Consider the following 16043-nt stretch of genomic DNA (forward strand, 5'->3'; position numbering starts at 1 on the left):
AGGAGAAATGCGTACCATCACGTTTCCGATTTTGATAAAGGTCGGATTGTAGCCTATCGCGATTGCGATTTATCGTATCGCGACATTGCTACTCACGTTGGTCGAGATCCAATGACTGTTAGCAGAATATAGAATCGGTGCGTTCAGGAGGGTAATACGGAATGCCGTGCTGGGTCCCAACGGCGTCGTACCACTAGCAGTCGAGATGACAGGCATCTTATCCGCATGGCTGTAGCGGGATCGTGCAGCCACGTCTCGATCCCTGAGTCAACAGATGGGGACGTTTGCAAGACAACAACCATCTGCACGAACAGTTCGATGACGTTTGCAGCAGCATGGACTATCAGCTCGGAGACAATGGCTGCGGTTACCCTTGACGCTGCATCACAGACGGGAGCGCCTGCGATGGTGTACTCAACAATGAACCTGGGTTCACGAATGACAAAACGTCATTTTTTTCTGATGAATCCACGGATGGTCACATCCGTGTTTGGCGACATCGCGGTGAACGCACATTGGAAGCGTGTATTTGTTATCGCCATATTGGCCTATCACCCGGCGTGATGGTATGCGATGCCATTGGTTACACGTCTCGGTCACCTCTTGTTCGCATTGACGGCACTTTGAACAGTGGACGTTACGTTTCAGATGTGTTACGACCCGTGGCTCTACCCTTGATTCGATCCCTGCGAAACCCTGCATTTCAGCAGGATAATGCCCGACCGCATGTTGCAGGTCCTGTACGAGCCTTTCTGGATACAGAAAATGTTCGACTGCTGCCCTGGCCAGCACATTCTCCAGATCTCTCACCAATTAAAATCGTGTTCCTGTACACGCCATCCAAGCTCTGTTTGACTCAATGCCGAGGCGTATCAAGGCCGTTATTACGGCCAGAGGTGGTCGTTCCGGGTACTGATTTCTCAGGATCTATGCACCCAAATTACGTGAAATTGTAATCTCATGTCAGTTCTAGTATATTTGTCCAATGAATACCCGTTTATCATCTGCATTTGTTCTTGGTGTAGCAATTTTAATGGCCAGTAGTGTACTTTTTTTCTATTCCGTTCCGAGAACTTTTCAAAACACCTCGTATGTAGATGTAGAAGAAAGATTCTTCTCTTTCACGGAGCAACGGGGAAAGGAGCACAGGAAGAAGGATTCGGGTTCGGGTGCCGTCGACGACGAGTGAAGTGTTGAGAATGTGGTCGTAGTGTGGCACAGACGGGTTACTGACCTGTGGGTGGAGGTCCTCGTAGTAGGCGAAGGAGCCGAAGCCGGCGAGCGCCATGGACATGAGCGTGGAGGAGGCGAGCAGAAGCGGCAGGCGGCCCGCCGTGTCGATGAGCAGGCCGCTGAGCAGCGACGCCAGCAGCTGCACCAGCGCCACGGCCACCGCGCCCCCGTGCGGGTCCATGCCGCCCAGCGTCTGCCGCAGGATCGGCACCGCGTAGAAGCTGAACGCGTGCGCGCCCGAGAACCTCTGCAACACGCCAACAGGCCGCTGTAGCCGCACTCACACTGAAGAGTGCCGACCCATAAAGCACCATTGTGAGCTCAGGCCTTCAGAACTTCCGAAATCCCTTAGGCTGTGGTTGAATCATTTTCTCCGCTATATTCATTCTTCCAGGAATGTTAGTCCTGCAAGATATGCAAGAGAACGTCTGAGCAGTTTTTAATGTACGAGGCATGTCCAGGGTGCCTATTCTGTATCTTTCCGCCATTGTGCCAATCGTTTCGGAACTTAATAGCACCGAACGGTCTAGTACTCGAATTAGAGTCCCTGCATTATTCAGTATGCATTTCGGCAGCGATACCGTTTTGAGTCTGGAGAACCGAAGCGCTGTTTGTCGGTTCGTGTCGCGCAAGCCAATCAAAAGCAAGCGGCCGCAGATCCGCGCATGCGCACTGCAGCGCGCAGAGCGCCACGAACACAGACGACACAGGCGCGCTATTCTTCCAAGTACCGAAAATTGCGTTTACGTTGCCATAACGCATGATGCCGCATTCCATCGAGCTGACGTGCCCGCCTTCATCGCCCTTGCCTCCTCCTCAACAGTATCATGCGCAGTATATCCGTTTCCATGATTCTCAGCTGAAATGCATAAAATTTTTTACAGTTTCTCTGACCGCATGTTTCCATGCGTGCGTAATAACGATAGCGTATTTGACTGAATCCTGCAGATTGCCGTAAATGCCGCATAAGTCATCTTATTATCATTCACACTGCCATCCTGTTTTGGAGTTTACGTTTCGGAAAATGAGTTAGGAATAGTGTGTAGTACCACATTGTACTAATACATCTATAAAAACACCCGAAAAATTGATTCTGAGAGTTTCAGAGAATAAGAAGATAAACAGAATGTGGTTATAACACGCTCCTAGAGATCAAAATGATTAAGTAGCCCACATCCCTATATGATGCGTCAACGATTTGGGTCTTAAAAACAAAATTGAAGAAAAAAAGTATTTTCGAGAGCTCCTGCAGTTCGTCTCATGAATGAAAATGTTTCGTATATGGTGCTACAGTCTAAAAATATTACATCAGAGATCTTTCATCTCTGTCTACTGTGGTTGAGGATTCGATCGCAGATAAATAGTTGTGAGAAGTAAGATAATGAAGATTACTGCTGCTAGTTACATTCCCAGTAATTTAAGTTGTGCTCTTAGATTCCTGTCTAACCGCATACTCGGAAATTGCTACGTATTGGGAAAAATGGTGAATTATTTCTGACAAGAAAAAATATAAAGGTCACTGTCGGTTGTTTCACTCACTGCAATTTCATATTTCGTATTTTAAACACACAGAAATCACGAAATCATTACTGAGGAAGTGCGCTCTTACATGTAAGTAATAACGAATATTGCAGAAAAATCTTAACTTACACGAATAACAATGTCGCAGAACGCGTTGCATATATGAAGAGGAAAAAAAATTTTTTGGATTCACCAATGGGCGAACTCGTGACCTTTCGTATCGCATTTCCGCGCGCTAACAATTTGGCCACGCCAAACAACGTACACACATTGCTCAATTCTTGTAGTATTGTGTAGAGGATCGTAGGCTGACTTCGTTGCCAAACGGTGCTGCGTAAGTCATAAATGCGTGATAGTTTGGAAGGTTTCCAATATCAGGCTTCACATAATTCCATTCCATTGTTACCTGAAAGTTGTAAACACGTTTCGATAATTACTAACCAACTCATTTGTAGGAAAAAGTACACAAACGCACTAGTAACGTCAGTTCACACTTATGTAATATACGTAAGCAGAGCCAATGTCTTGATATTTAATGATGTTTAAACTCTTATTTGCATAAAAATAACACGTATTTTGAGAGAATATTGACCGAAAACGTTTTTTGGATGTAATCATTCACAGTAACAACCTAACCTACTCTTATTTCTAACAAAGGAAAATAGTCTATTAAGAACTCCCTTTCCAACCAGATGCGTCCTCTGGTGATTCTTTAGTAACACAATCACTAAATCCAAAGCTAAAACCGCTAAATATGTTTAAAATAACAAATTATAGGTGTACATAAACCACAGCTCACCGATCGACAGAGCCTGACCGAAATCCAAAACCTCTCGGTACAATTGTCGTAAAATCGGTGGGAGGACTGTTCGGTAACAAGTCTCAGAAGCTTACTGAACAGGATATTTCGATAAGGAATGACGTCACTACCGAGCCTAATCTACTACACCGATCGGTATGAACGATACAGAATAGGGCCCCAGAAGATGAGAGTACGCAATTACGAGAGTCATTTCAAAAGTCCTGCACACTGCGCACGAGCGACCGTTACAGTGGCGTTATCATGTTGAAATTTGTTTCAGTTGTGAGCGAAACTTAAGGCGTGACGGCCATATGTGCATTTACTGGTTCGCTTGGCTGTGTCGTGAGTATCCTGTTTTGAAATGGAAGCTGAAACCGAGTCAGGTTGGATTACACGTAGTGACCAGCATTCCTACATCAGAGTCGAAACCCTGTGTGGAAAGAACCCAACGGAAATTTACAACGCTTTGTGAGGGGTGTGTGGGAATAAGGTAGTTGATCGTAGCACAGTATGACGGTGGTCTGCTCGTTCCTTGAAGATCGGGTAAACATTGAGGGCAACTCAAGGAGTGAAATGCCATCAAGTGGAATGGACTACACTTCACAGGTTATTGTTAATAAAATTATGAGAGAGGATCGACGAAAAACGTGTGAGGAAATTGCGTATGAGGCCAGAAAGTCTGTCACTTCAGTTTACAGAATCGTGACCGTAAAGTAAAAAATGCGAAAAGTTGCTGCCAGATGGATTCCGCATGGTCTGAGAACAGCAGAAAGCAAGTCGCAAAATAATCGCACAAGAATTGCTTCAACGTTATCGAACAGAAGGCAGTTTCTGAAAAGCGTTGCTGCACTTTTACTGAAACCTGGATACGAGATTTTGAACCATAAGTGAATTCGCACTCAGTCGTCACAATACAAAAGTTCCGACACTCCACGTCAGAAAAATTCCGCTGCCAACAACGAAAGGTGAAACTGAAGATGGTCTTTGCGAATGACATGACTGGAATCATAGTTACAAATAGTGTACAGGGGACGTCTATAACAAGCGCGTCCTACAAGCTGTTTCTGCAAAATGTTCTGCACCAGAAAATCTGTCAAAGAAGGCCTAATGTGGCTGTAGGCGGCGTCCTCCATTTTGCACGAAGACCGCATATTGCCCTACCAATGATAGGCAAGCTCGACATACAGGTATCGGAAATACTTCCCCACCCACCATACGGTCCTTTTATGAGCCCACCAGACCCAAATTGAAGTAACAGATCCGTGGAAAACGGTGTGGTACCACTGATGAAGCTTCTATTACGTGACCCTAGTAATCAGACAGCCCAACAATGAAGGTGATAAATTCCAGTAAAGAGGCAATTCTGTTGACTTTTCGCTGATCTGTAAGCTGTTTTGATACCCACGTCCCATACAATTTTCGAAGACCACGTGTTTCAGTAATGATTACACGCAGAAGAGATCTGTAGATTTCTGGAAATACTGCATTCATCTCGTCCACAGTTAAGCAACTGCCCTACGGATCATGTACTCGATCTTGTTCACCATGTCACCAGTCACAATTGTGGGATCTCCACTTTCTTCATCGTGAACATTGATTCTGCAAGGCTTAAGTTCACGATACCACTTGGACACATTAGTGCGAGCGAGCCATCATACTATCCCCATAAACAATGAGGGTTTCATTATAACTCTGGGAGGCTCATCTCAAAATGTGCCGTTCCTACAAATTTTTACACGTTACTGTAATATAAACATTTAGACACATAGTCTATATACTTTTTGGTATATAAATACATACCGGGTGATCAAAAAGTCAGTATAAATTTGAAAACTTAATAAACCACGGAATAATGTAGATAGAGAGGTAAAAATTGACACACATCCTTGGAATGACATGGGGTTTTATTAGAACAAAAAAAAAAACATATATTGCTAGACGCGTGAAAGATCTCTTGCGCACGTCGTTTGGTGATGATCGTGTGCTCAGCCGCCACTTTCGTCATGCTTAGCCTCCCAGGTCCCCAGACCTCAGTCCGTGCGATTATTGGCTTTGGGGTTACCTGAGGTCGGAAGTGTATCGTGATCGACTGACATCTCTAGGGATGCTGAAAGACAACATCCGACACCAATGCCTCACCATAACTCCGGACATGCTTTACAGTGCTGTACACAACATTATTCCTCGACTGCAGCTATTGTTGAGGAATGATGGTGGACATATGGAGCATTTCCTGTAAAGAACTTCATCTTTGCTTTGTCTTACTTTGTTATGCTAATTATTGCTATTCTGATCAGATGAAGCGCCATCTGTCAGACATGTTTTGAACGTTAGTATTTTTTGGTTCTAATAAAACCACATGTCATTCCAAGCAAGTGTGTCAATTTGTACCTCTCTATCTACATTATTCAGTGATTTATTCAGTTTTCAGATGTATATTGACTTTTTGATCACCCGGTATATGAAATGTACAATAGTGAAACGTTGTTAGCAATCGAGAAATTTGTATTTAAAACAAGACTCAAAGTCAGAGAGATGAGGGGGAAGAGGAGATGAACAGAGGGGTGGGAGGAAATGGGCATAGAAAACTGGAAGGAGCAGATGGATGGAGAAGAATGGAAGAATAGAGGGGGAGGAGAAGATGAACAGAGCATAGAGGGAGGAGGTGATAGATCGAGAGAGGGGGACATGAGGAAATTGAGAGAGAGAGAGAGAGAGAGAGAGAGAGAGAGAGAGGGAGGGAGGGAGAAGGAGATAGACACAGCGGGAGGAGATTAGGATGTACATCTCATTCTCTCACTTACCAGAAACTTGTGTTTTTTCTTTTCTTTTACTGAGACTGAGCCACAGTGGCCAGGTACAGCTAGTATTATATAAACAAATTCAAACTCTAATAACAAATCCAAAGAATGGGACTTGAGGGTGTCCCGTTGTACTCATGTAGGCACGCGTGACAAAAAAACTTCAGACGATCCCAAAAAAATTCTGGACTGGTGGCAATTCTACCGTTAGTGGTTTGTGTCCATCATTTTGATGACGCCACGGTTGAAAGCGGACAGGTAGTACCCCGGGACGGTTGATGGTGTGACAGCAAGTAGGTGGGCTCACCTGGAAGAGCATGAGGCCGCACGTGGTGAGCGTGGGGCGCAGCAGCCCCGGCGGCGGCGGGCAGCGCTTGAGCGCGCTGAGACGGCCTCCCCCGCGGCCGGCTTCGGCCGGGTCGCCGCGGCGCGCCAGCACGTTGCCGCGCAGCGTGGCCAGCTCGCGGCGCACGTCGGCGCCCGGGCCGCGCAGCCAGCGCAGCGCCGCCAGCGCCTCGGCGTCGCGGCCCGCCACCACCAGGAAGCTGGGCGTCTCGGGCACGCAGAGCGCCGCCGCGAACAGCAGCAGCGGCGCCGCCGCCACCACGGCCGCCAGCTGCCGCCAGTCCAGGTACGCGCCCACCGCGAAGCTCGTCAGCGTGCCCGCGTGGCCCACCGTCTTCTGCAGCGCGCTCAGGCACCCGCGGATGTCCGGCACCGAGATCTCGCTGATGTACACCTGTCCGTGCACGCGCACACACACACACGATTCAGTGCGGCGCACTGCCACTCGAACCAACCTCTGCATTTTTTTTCTTGCCTCCGCAGAGATGAACATCAGTAAAGCAAAAATACTAAGCCTAAACAAACAACCGCTTACAGTCGGAAACCTGCCTATAGAAATTGTTGATGAATATTTCTGCCATGGCCACAAGATTAGGCTGCGAAATCATTTAAAAGGAGAAATTGTTGTGATATTTAAAGCTTTCCCGGCGTACTGATTGTTCCATAAAAACACGGGAGAACTGCCGGATATCAGTAACGTCCTGCCACGATATTTCGGCACAGAGTCTTCTGGTCATCCTCAGGTGAGTACCATTGTAGTAGTACTGGCGAGTACGCGCTGAGCTCCGCAAGCCAGTACTACTACAGTGGTACTCACCTGAGGATGGCCAGAAGACTCTGTGCCGAAATATCGTGGCAGGACGTTACTGATATCCGGCAGTTCTTCCGTGTTTCTAAGGCACAAAAGGAGAAATTACTTGCAGAATAGGATGGCGCTGGGCAACATTCCAGAACCCAAGATGCATCCTTACCAGCATGTAGGTCCTAAATGATATGAAGGCTAGGGTCTGTAACGCCAATGACCTTGCCATAGTGGTAATACCAGTTTCAGTCACTTCGCCGAAGTTAACTGTTTCTGGTCTTGACTAGCACTTGGATGGGTGATTGTACGGGTCGGCCGAGCACTGTTACCAAGCAGTATGCACTCAGCGCTTGTGAGGTCAGCAGTGGAACTACTTGATCGAGACAACTGACAAAAGCCGGGAGACCAGTGTGCTTGACCACATGTCCCTCTATATCTGCATCCATTCCGTGTGGTCAGTGTGCTGAGGATGACGCCGTGGTCGTTCAGTACTGTTGGGCCTTCAAGGTCTATAACATATGCATATTACCTGTTACAACCTACGATCTGTAAATGATGACTCTGAGGCAAGCGCTCGTAATCTACAGCGCACACAACAAGCCATGGAGCTGATAGATGCTAGAAGTCTGCCTAAGGGATAATATTCGATCAGAGGACAGTTGGACAACCAACGTAACAGACGTCCTAGAGAGAATTGCGCCACTGAAGTGTCTGTGGGCCGCGGACGTAGGACGATTAGAGCTGGATCTGTAGAATAGTTCAGTGGAGACCTTGGGACTACAAGAGAAGCATTGGGAAACCCCAAACATGATAACGTGAGCTTGTGGTGAGAACACGATAGTACCAGATGGCTCAAGAACGAAAACAATGGAAACATGTGGAAGAGGACTGAGATAGGATGATGAAGAAGAAGAAGGAGAAGAAGAAGCTGTTACGTCTCGCAGTTCAACTTAGCATCTGAAGATGGCGGCCAATTCCAACACCGAAATATCACGTTGATGTGACAAACGTACCGTGTTTTGGGGTAATACTAAAAAGTGGTATGAAACGTGACGAGCGTGTGAAGTCTGGAATAGGGAAAAGGTAATCTAAGACTTAGATTTGTTGGAACATTTCTCGGAAACAGGAGTGCGTATGTAAAGGAAATCCGATTCATGGCGCTATTGCGGCCAATTATGTAATATTGCTTTCGCGTTTAGGAGTCTTTATCAAGTAGTGCCAACAGGCATCGAGGGAAATCAGACGAGTTGTTATCATCGTATTAGGTCACTATCACTGAGATGTGCGGCAGACGTAAATGGGAAGTTTGCAACAAAGGTCACGCGAAACTCTGTTGGATACTTTGAGAGAATCAGTATTTCAGAGGTTGTGCGACAATCCTGCCATGACCATTATATGCCTGGCACGGGGAGCGCGGCCCCTCCCGCCGGAGGGGCATGGGTGTGCGTGTTGTTCTTAGCGTAAGTTAGTTTAAGTAGTGGATAAGTCTAGGGACCGATGACTTCAGCAGTTTGGTCCCTTAGGACTTCACACACATTTGGCATGGGGACCATGAGAAAGAGATGAGAGAAATTAGGGTATGGTAGGGAGGCATATAAACGGTCATTTTTCATTCGTTTAATACACCATTGGAATAGGAGAACAAATTGTCGATATTGCTACGAAGTACTTCCGCCATACTTTGCACAACGGTTTGCGAAAGACAACAGCATACCTCCAAGAGGACCATGCCTAGCAAAGCGCTGAGGTGTTTATACCAATTTTTGGGTTGATGACGACTTTTCTTTTTGCAGTTACCAGCACAGACATCATTTTTAGATGACTCCTCTCTCTCTCCTTCCAACAATTGCACAATTGGTCTCAGGTGTCATTTTCACTGAGCGCACAGCTAGGTCTTGTTTGTTGACAGAGAGTATGCACCCTTTGTATCAAAACATTTACTGGGTGCAATATAGGACACACATAGTAGACTTGTAAATCGCAAGCACTACTAACACAAGTCTTAAATTCTACAATAAATAGAAAGTATTGAGTCCTAGAATACATAAAGACTATACTCCGTTTTCTCGGTACCTTAATCCCCCTCTGTCCGCGCCATTGCATCTCTTCAATTTTGCTTGCATATTGTGTCTTATTGTTAGTTTGCTTTGTTGCCAACAACATTGATTAACGGCAAGAGTACGAATTCTTCTACTTCCAAACGATGGAAACACCGAACGACAACACATTCAGGCCAGAATTGCTTGTGAAACTCGATGATATAGAAACACTCGAAAATTTTAAGGTAAAAGACTCTCTAACGTTAAGAACTTAGAACTACTTAAACCAAACTAAGGACATCACACACATCCAAGCCCGAGGCAGGATTCAAACCTGCGACCGTAGCAGGGGCGCGGTTCCGGACTGAAGCGCCTAGAACCGCTTGGCTACAGCGGCCGGCTTAGCTGGTCTGTTACTTTATCCACCGTGGATGAGCATACGCCCACTTGGGAATTTCGTAGTTTCCCTTTTCTTAATAAAGGCCAGTTGTTGCGAAGAAACAAGCAAACTACCAGCTGTTTTATTTCTTTCTTCCACATCACAAGTCATTGGCAACTAACATTCACCTCCACTCTCTCCAAAAGACCGACTTAATGCTTTTGAGAACTTTCTCTTTATTCTTCCATTACCAGCACTGATTCTTTGTTTAATAGTTGTATCGGTACATCAATAAATCATCAGCAGTTATAATGGTACAGCAAGTTTCGATTGTCTTGAACTGTTGTTTGCAGCCAAATGTATATAGGAAGCCGATAATCTCATTGATCGTCATCATATTATTTAAATGTTCGGAAATTTGGCGTCGCATCCCATATATTTAGTATCTAATGATATGCTTGTAGCATGAATGTTGAGCAGAATCTTGCATTGTTTATGTCGTTACCTACAGAGCAACCGTGGTGCTTTTAAAAAATATAATTGTCTTTGTTTTTTGTTGCTGTAAGTTGGAGGGTACCAGCCGTCTTAAGCCACAAGACAGAATGGGCATCAGCGCGAAAGCGGCAGCAGTTTAAAAGAGAACCAGCAGACAAAACAGCAAGTGAGAGCAAGTGCTGAATATGTATGTCGCCTCAGATGCGCGTTCCCTTTACACACAGACCAACAGCGGGAGGCAACCAAGCCGTAGCAATGCTGGGCGGAACTTCAAAGCCGCTTTGGCACGGTGCGCCATTCTACAGAGTAGTGGAAACAAAAGGCCCAGCACAGATTCCTACGGGCCGTCTACTATTGGATTCTTCAACACTGGTTACTAGCACGTTTGCAGAAATGATATGTGTTGTTTTGACTTTTTACGTTACAACAGCCTCGAAAAAATTCTGTGACTATCTTCACAAACGAATCGATGATGGTTTACAGGCTGAATCCAATCACGATTGTGAAAGATGCCTCATACACCTTCGCAAACGATTTCTTCTACGGAGGCAGCCAAAATTGTTCTTATATATATTTGTTATAGGATTCCTATTCCGCAGCGGTAATACCACGCGCTTCTTCCACTTCACGCTTCTTCAAGGACTTCTCCCGCTATGGATTCGTACTTTCAGATCTGTGTTTATTTCTGTGATTTTAATTTTTTTCGGAGCACTCCAACTCTCTCTCTCTCTCTCTCTCTCTCTCTCTCTCTCTCTCTCTCTCTCTAAAGTCTCGCGGGTTGCGAGGTCTTTTGAGACATTTAACTATATCAGTTCTATAAGCCTGGGCCGAAGAGGTATATAGTTGCATTATCAAGGAACCATCGAGCCATACCTGTCAGTTGCATTCGCATATATAAGAAATAACGATGGCAGTAGTAATGTTTTCTTTGGCGTTTTGATTCACGATTTTATCGTTTCACGGGGGCTTTATCGTTTCACGAGTGCTCCGTACAACTCGTTCGTCAGTACTACTTGACAAATATCTGAATCAGTCTAGATAGGTGTATTTCGCCTTAGAAAATGCGCTACACTTCGATAAAAATTCTAATGAATAATTCAACTTAAGGTTCGCTCTTACAATAAATCCGGATTGTACTCTTGTTCTTAGATATTTAATTGTGATCTATAAATAATTTACGAAATTAAGCAGCTTCAGAACTAAAACAAAACTGAAATTAGTAATATTATTATTTTAAATAAAAATAGTTGAGTTAACCGAATCAAACATTAATTGAGATCATGTCCTTGAAGAAAAAGAAAATTTGTTCTTATTAGTGGCAAATTGTGGTCAGCATGTTATCTACGTCGACTCATACCGTTGCATGGTTAATTTTCACGGTGGATATGGGGTTAGCACGATTCTAGTTACATGCAATTGATAGCAATTAAGTGATGGCGGATGTAATTAGAAGTTATCGTAACTGTGTACCCAGAACACTGAATTGATGTTACAGACCTTACTAAAGATGCCAGGGATGATATTTTTACAGTAGGATGAAGTGCCCGTCACGTGGGAAGACGGCCCCGTTTTAATCGTTCTGAGCGTCCCCCACTACCAACGTCCAGGAGCGAACGAGATCCAGTGTTCTTTGGGATGCCTTGCCGTACACAGCGCTAGACAGCGATGAACGATAAGCAAATCAAACTTCATCTCCTCCACACTTAGACATGGCTCTCCATCTGTGCGCAAAAGCGTCTTTCGGCATGGCGTGACTGAACCCGTTACCGCACCAACGAGTAGGATCGTGTGCGGACTGAAGCGAAATTTGTGACTGGGTTCAGGATTTATTGGTAAGGAGGACGCAGCATGTTACGTTGCAGGGAGAGTCATCCATAGAAGTAGAAGTAACTCCAGGTGTTTCCCATGGAAGTCCAGTGGGGCTCTGGTTGTGCACATTGTGTATTAATCACGTGGTAGACGAAATTTTAGTAAGGTCAGATTTTTTTGCAGAGGATGCAGTTATCTGTAACGAAGTATTGTGTGAAAACACAGCGGCACAGATATGAAATGAAATATTGATAAGATTTCAAAGTGGCGGAAACTTGCTTCGAATGCACGGAAAAGTATAACTGTCGTTAGCTCTGTTGGAGGTAAAGCTGGTGACAAACTTCGAGACATTGGCAGAATACTGGGAGAGTGCAGTTACACTAGAAAGGAGACTGGTTACAGAACATTGGTGCGACCTGTCCTATGCTGTTGCTGATGTGAATGGGGCCCTTACCAAAAGCGACTAACAGAAGATGAAGTTTTACAAATCCGGACAGGACGAATGGTTTCCGGTTCGTTTGATACGGCGTCGCGGACATGCTGACAAAAAAAATTGAAAAAAATCAAATATTTTGTGAAATTATTTGTCTAAAAGAGAGAAATTGTGCTCGGAATCATACACAGCAAATGAAGCGCGTCAAATGTGTCTGTAATCGACCTTATTTCTTTTGTACAAATCATTTCCTAAAGCGTTTGACCGATCAGTTGTCAGAATTTTTTTCAATTTTGTTTTGGTTTTTAAGTTTTGTTCCGTAAGTATGAAATACAACATATTTAAATATCGATTAGTTTTCTACTATTAAGAGTACAGAGTTCAAAAGAAAGGAGGGAAATTTCAGATGTAATTTGATACCTATTTTTTCCACGTGAAAGGAAGAACTCTGCAATTTCTACACTAATGTAACTTTTGTGCGCAAAATAGCTAGGCGCTGAAAAGATGATTTTTCTGACACTTCATTTGCATAAGTAGCAGCAGTTTTATATCCCATTTGTCCATCTGCCACTCTTTATTTGGCTGCGAAAATTCGGACAAAAAATCCATTGTGAAATTTGTTTTCGTTCCGTTCAAACTTCGAGCAAAACGACTGAAATGAGCCTAATTTCTGTTGAATCGCACAAGGGTCCAGGGCTCTGAAATGGTCGGCGTTAGCATTAGAAAATTGCAGCGAAATGCAGGAAGACCTGCATCGGATAGGCACTTGGTGCAGGGAGTGGCAACTGACCCTTATCATAGACAAATGTAATGTATTGCGAATAGATAGAAAGAAGGATCCTTTATTGTATGATTATATGATAGCGGAACAAACACTGGTAGCAGTTACTTCTGTAAAATATCTGGGAGTAAGCGTGCGGAAAGATTTGAAGAGGAATCATCATATAAAATTAATTGTTGATAAGGCGGGTTCCAGGTTGAGATTCATTGGGAGAGTCCTTAGAAAATGTAGTCCATCAACAAAGGAGGTGGCTTACAAAACACTCGTTCGACCTATACCTGAGTGTTGCTCATCAGTGTGGGATCCGTACCAGATCGGGTTGACGGAGGAGATAGAGAAGATCCAAAGAAGAGCGGCGCGTTTCGTCACAGGGTTATCTGGTAAACGTGATAGCGTTACGGAGATGTTTAGCAAACTTATGTGGCAGACTCTGCAAGAGAGGCGCTCTGCATCGCGGTGTAGCTTGCTCGCCAGGTTTCGAGAGGGTGTGTATCTGGATGAGGTATCGAATATATTGCTTCCCCCTACTTATACCTCCCGAGGAGATCACGAATGTAAAATTAGAGAGATTCGAGCGTGCACGGAGGCTTTCCGGCAGTCGTTCTTCCCGCGAACCATACGCGACTGGAACAGGAAAGGGAGGGTAATGACAGTGGCACGTAAAGCGCCCTCCGCCACACACCGTTAAATGGCTTGCGGAGTATAAATGTAGATGTAGAACTGCTCCGGGAGCCCTAATGAGCGCGGTCAGAAGCCGTACCGGCGACGCACCTGGGTGACGACGAGCACGATGGCGTAGCAGAAGCCGCCGAAGAAGGCGGTGGCAAACATCATCTCGACGGAAGTGGCAAAGACGGTGGCGACCCAGCAGGCGGAGAGCGGCAGCGCCGTGGCGAGTAGGAGGCGGCGCCGGCCGAAGCGCATCGCCAGCCCGCCGAGCAGGCCGCCGCACAGCGCGCCCAGCAGCGACAGCGACGCCACCCACGACGTCTGCTGCGCCGACACGGGGAACAGCGCGCCCTGCTGCTCCAGCGACGCGATCGCCGGAGAGCTGTAGCCCTTGCCCAGGCCCGCCGCGAACGGTCCCAGCGACACCGCCAGCGCCGCCAGCACCTGTCAGGACCACCAACATCACACTTTATGGCAGTTCGTTCTTATACAGGGTGTTACAAAAAGGTACGGCCAAACTTTCAGGAGACATTCCTCACACACAAATAAAGAAGAGATGTTATGTGGACATGTGTCCGGAAACGCTTAATTTCCATGTTAGAGCTCATTTTAGTTTCGTCAGTATGTACTGTACTTCCTCGATTCACCGCCAGTTGGCCCAATTGAAGGAAAGTAATGTTGACTTCGGTGCTTGTGTTGACATGCGACTCATTGCTCTACAGTACTAGCATCAAGCACATCAGTACGTAGCATCAACAGGTGTTCTTCCACCTACGCTCAATGGAGCACGTTATCATGATTTCATACGGGATACTCTACCTGTGCTGCTAGAACATGTGCCTTTACAAGTACGACACAACATGTGGTTCATGCACGATGGAGCTCCTGCACATTTCAGTCGAAGTGTTCGTACGCTTCCCAACAACAGATTCGGTGACCGATGGATTGGTAGAGGCGGACCAATTCCATGGCCTCCACGCTCTCCTGACCTCAACCCTCTTGACTTTCATTTATGGGGCCATTTGAAAGCTCTTGTCTACGCAACCACGGTACCAAATGAAGAGACTCTTCGTGCTCGTATTGTGGACGGCTGTGATACAATACGCCATTTTCCAGGGCTGCATCAGCGCATCAGGGATTCCATGCGACGGAGGGTAGATGCATGTATCCTCGCGAACGGAGGACATTTTGAACATTTCCTGTAACAAAGTGTTTGAAGTCACGCTGGTACGTTCTGTTGCTGTGTGTTTCCATTCCATGATTAATGTGATTTAAAGAGAAGTAATAAAATGAGCTCTAACATGGAAAGTAAGCGTTTCCGGACACATGTCCACATAACATATTTTCTTTCTTTGTGTGTGAGGAATGTTTCCTGAAAGTTTGGCCGTACCTTTTTGTAACACCCTGTATACACTGGAGCACCAAAGAAACTGGTGTAGGCATGCATATTCAAATACAGAGATATGTAAACAGGCAGAATACGGCGCTGCGGTCGGCAATGCCTGTGTAAGATAACAAGTGTCTGTGCGCAGTTGTTAGATCGGGTACTGTTGGTACAACGGCAGGTTATCAAGATTTAAGTGAGTTTGAACGTGGTGTTATAATCGGCGCACGAGCGATGGGACACAGCATCTCCGAGGCTGCGCTGAAGTGGAGATTTTCCCGTACGACCCACTTCACGGTTGTACAGTGAATATTAGTAACCCGGTAAAACATCAAATCACCGACATCGCTGCGGCTGGGAACAGATCCTGCAAGTACGGGACCAACGACGACTGAAGAGAATCGTTCAACGTAAGAGAAGTGCAACCTATCCGTATATTGCTGCAGATTTCAATGCTGGGCGGTCAACAACTATCAGCGTGCGAACCATTCAACGAAACATCATCGTACGGGCTTTTGGAGTGAAGGCCCAATCGTGTGTACTCTTGATG

The 16043-nt window shown here is 45.6% G+C and overlaps 2 protein-coding genes across 2 annotated transcripts in view; one reads left to right on the plus strand and one right to left on the minus strand.

Moving 5' to 3' along the window:
• The window catches only part of LOC126190766 (mediator of RNA polymerase II transcription subunit 20), a 567907-nt gene that overhangs the window by 33459 nt on the left and 518405 nt on the right, over nucleotides 1-16043 (plus strand). The gene's annotated exons all lie outside the window — the stretch shown is intronic.
• LOC126190764 (facilitated trehalose transporter Tret1-2 homolog) overlaps nucleotides 1-16043 on the minus strand; it is a 368018-nt gene that overhangs the window by 7653 nt on the left and 344322 nt on the right. Inside the window, exons 3-5 of the mRNA XM_049931287.1 lie at nucleotides 14212-14553; nucleotides 6665-7096; nucleotides 1235-1480 (exon numbers count right to left, since the gene is read on the minus strand). Coding sequence (XP_049787244.1) covers nucleotides 1235-1480; nucleotides 6665-7096; nucleotides 14212-14553 — 1020 coding nt within the window. The remainder of the gene's footprint in view (nucleotides 1-1234; nucleotides 1481-6664; nucleotides 7097-14211; nucleotides 14554-16043) is intronic.

This window comes from Schistocerca cancellata, chromosome 6 (genome assembly GCF_023864275.1).
Source record: "Schistocerca cancellata isolate TAMUIC-IGC-003103 chromosome 6, iqSchCanc2.1, whole genome shotgun sequence".
Lineage (NCBI taxonomy): Eukaryota > Metazoa > Arthropoda > Insecta > Orthoptera > Acrididae > Schistocerca > Schistocerca cancellata.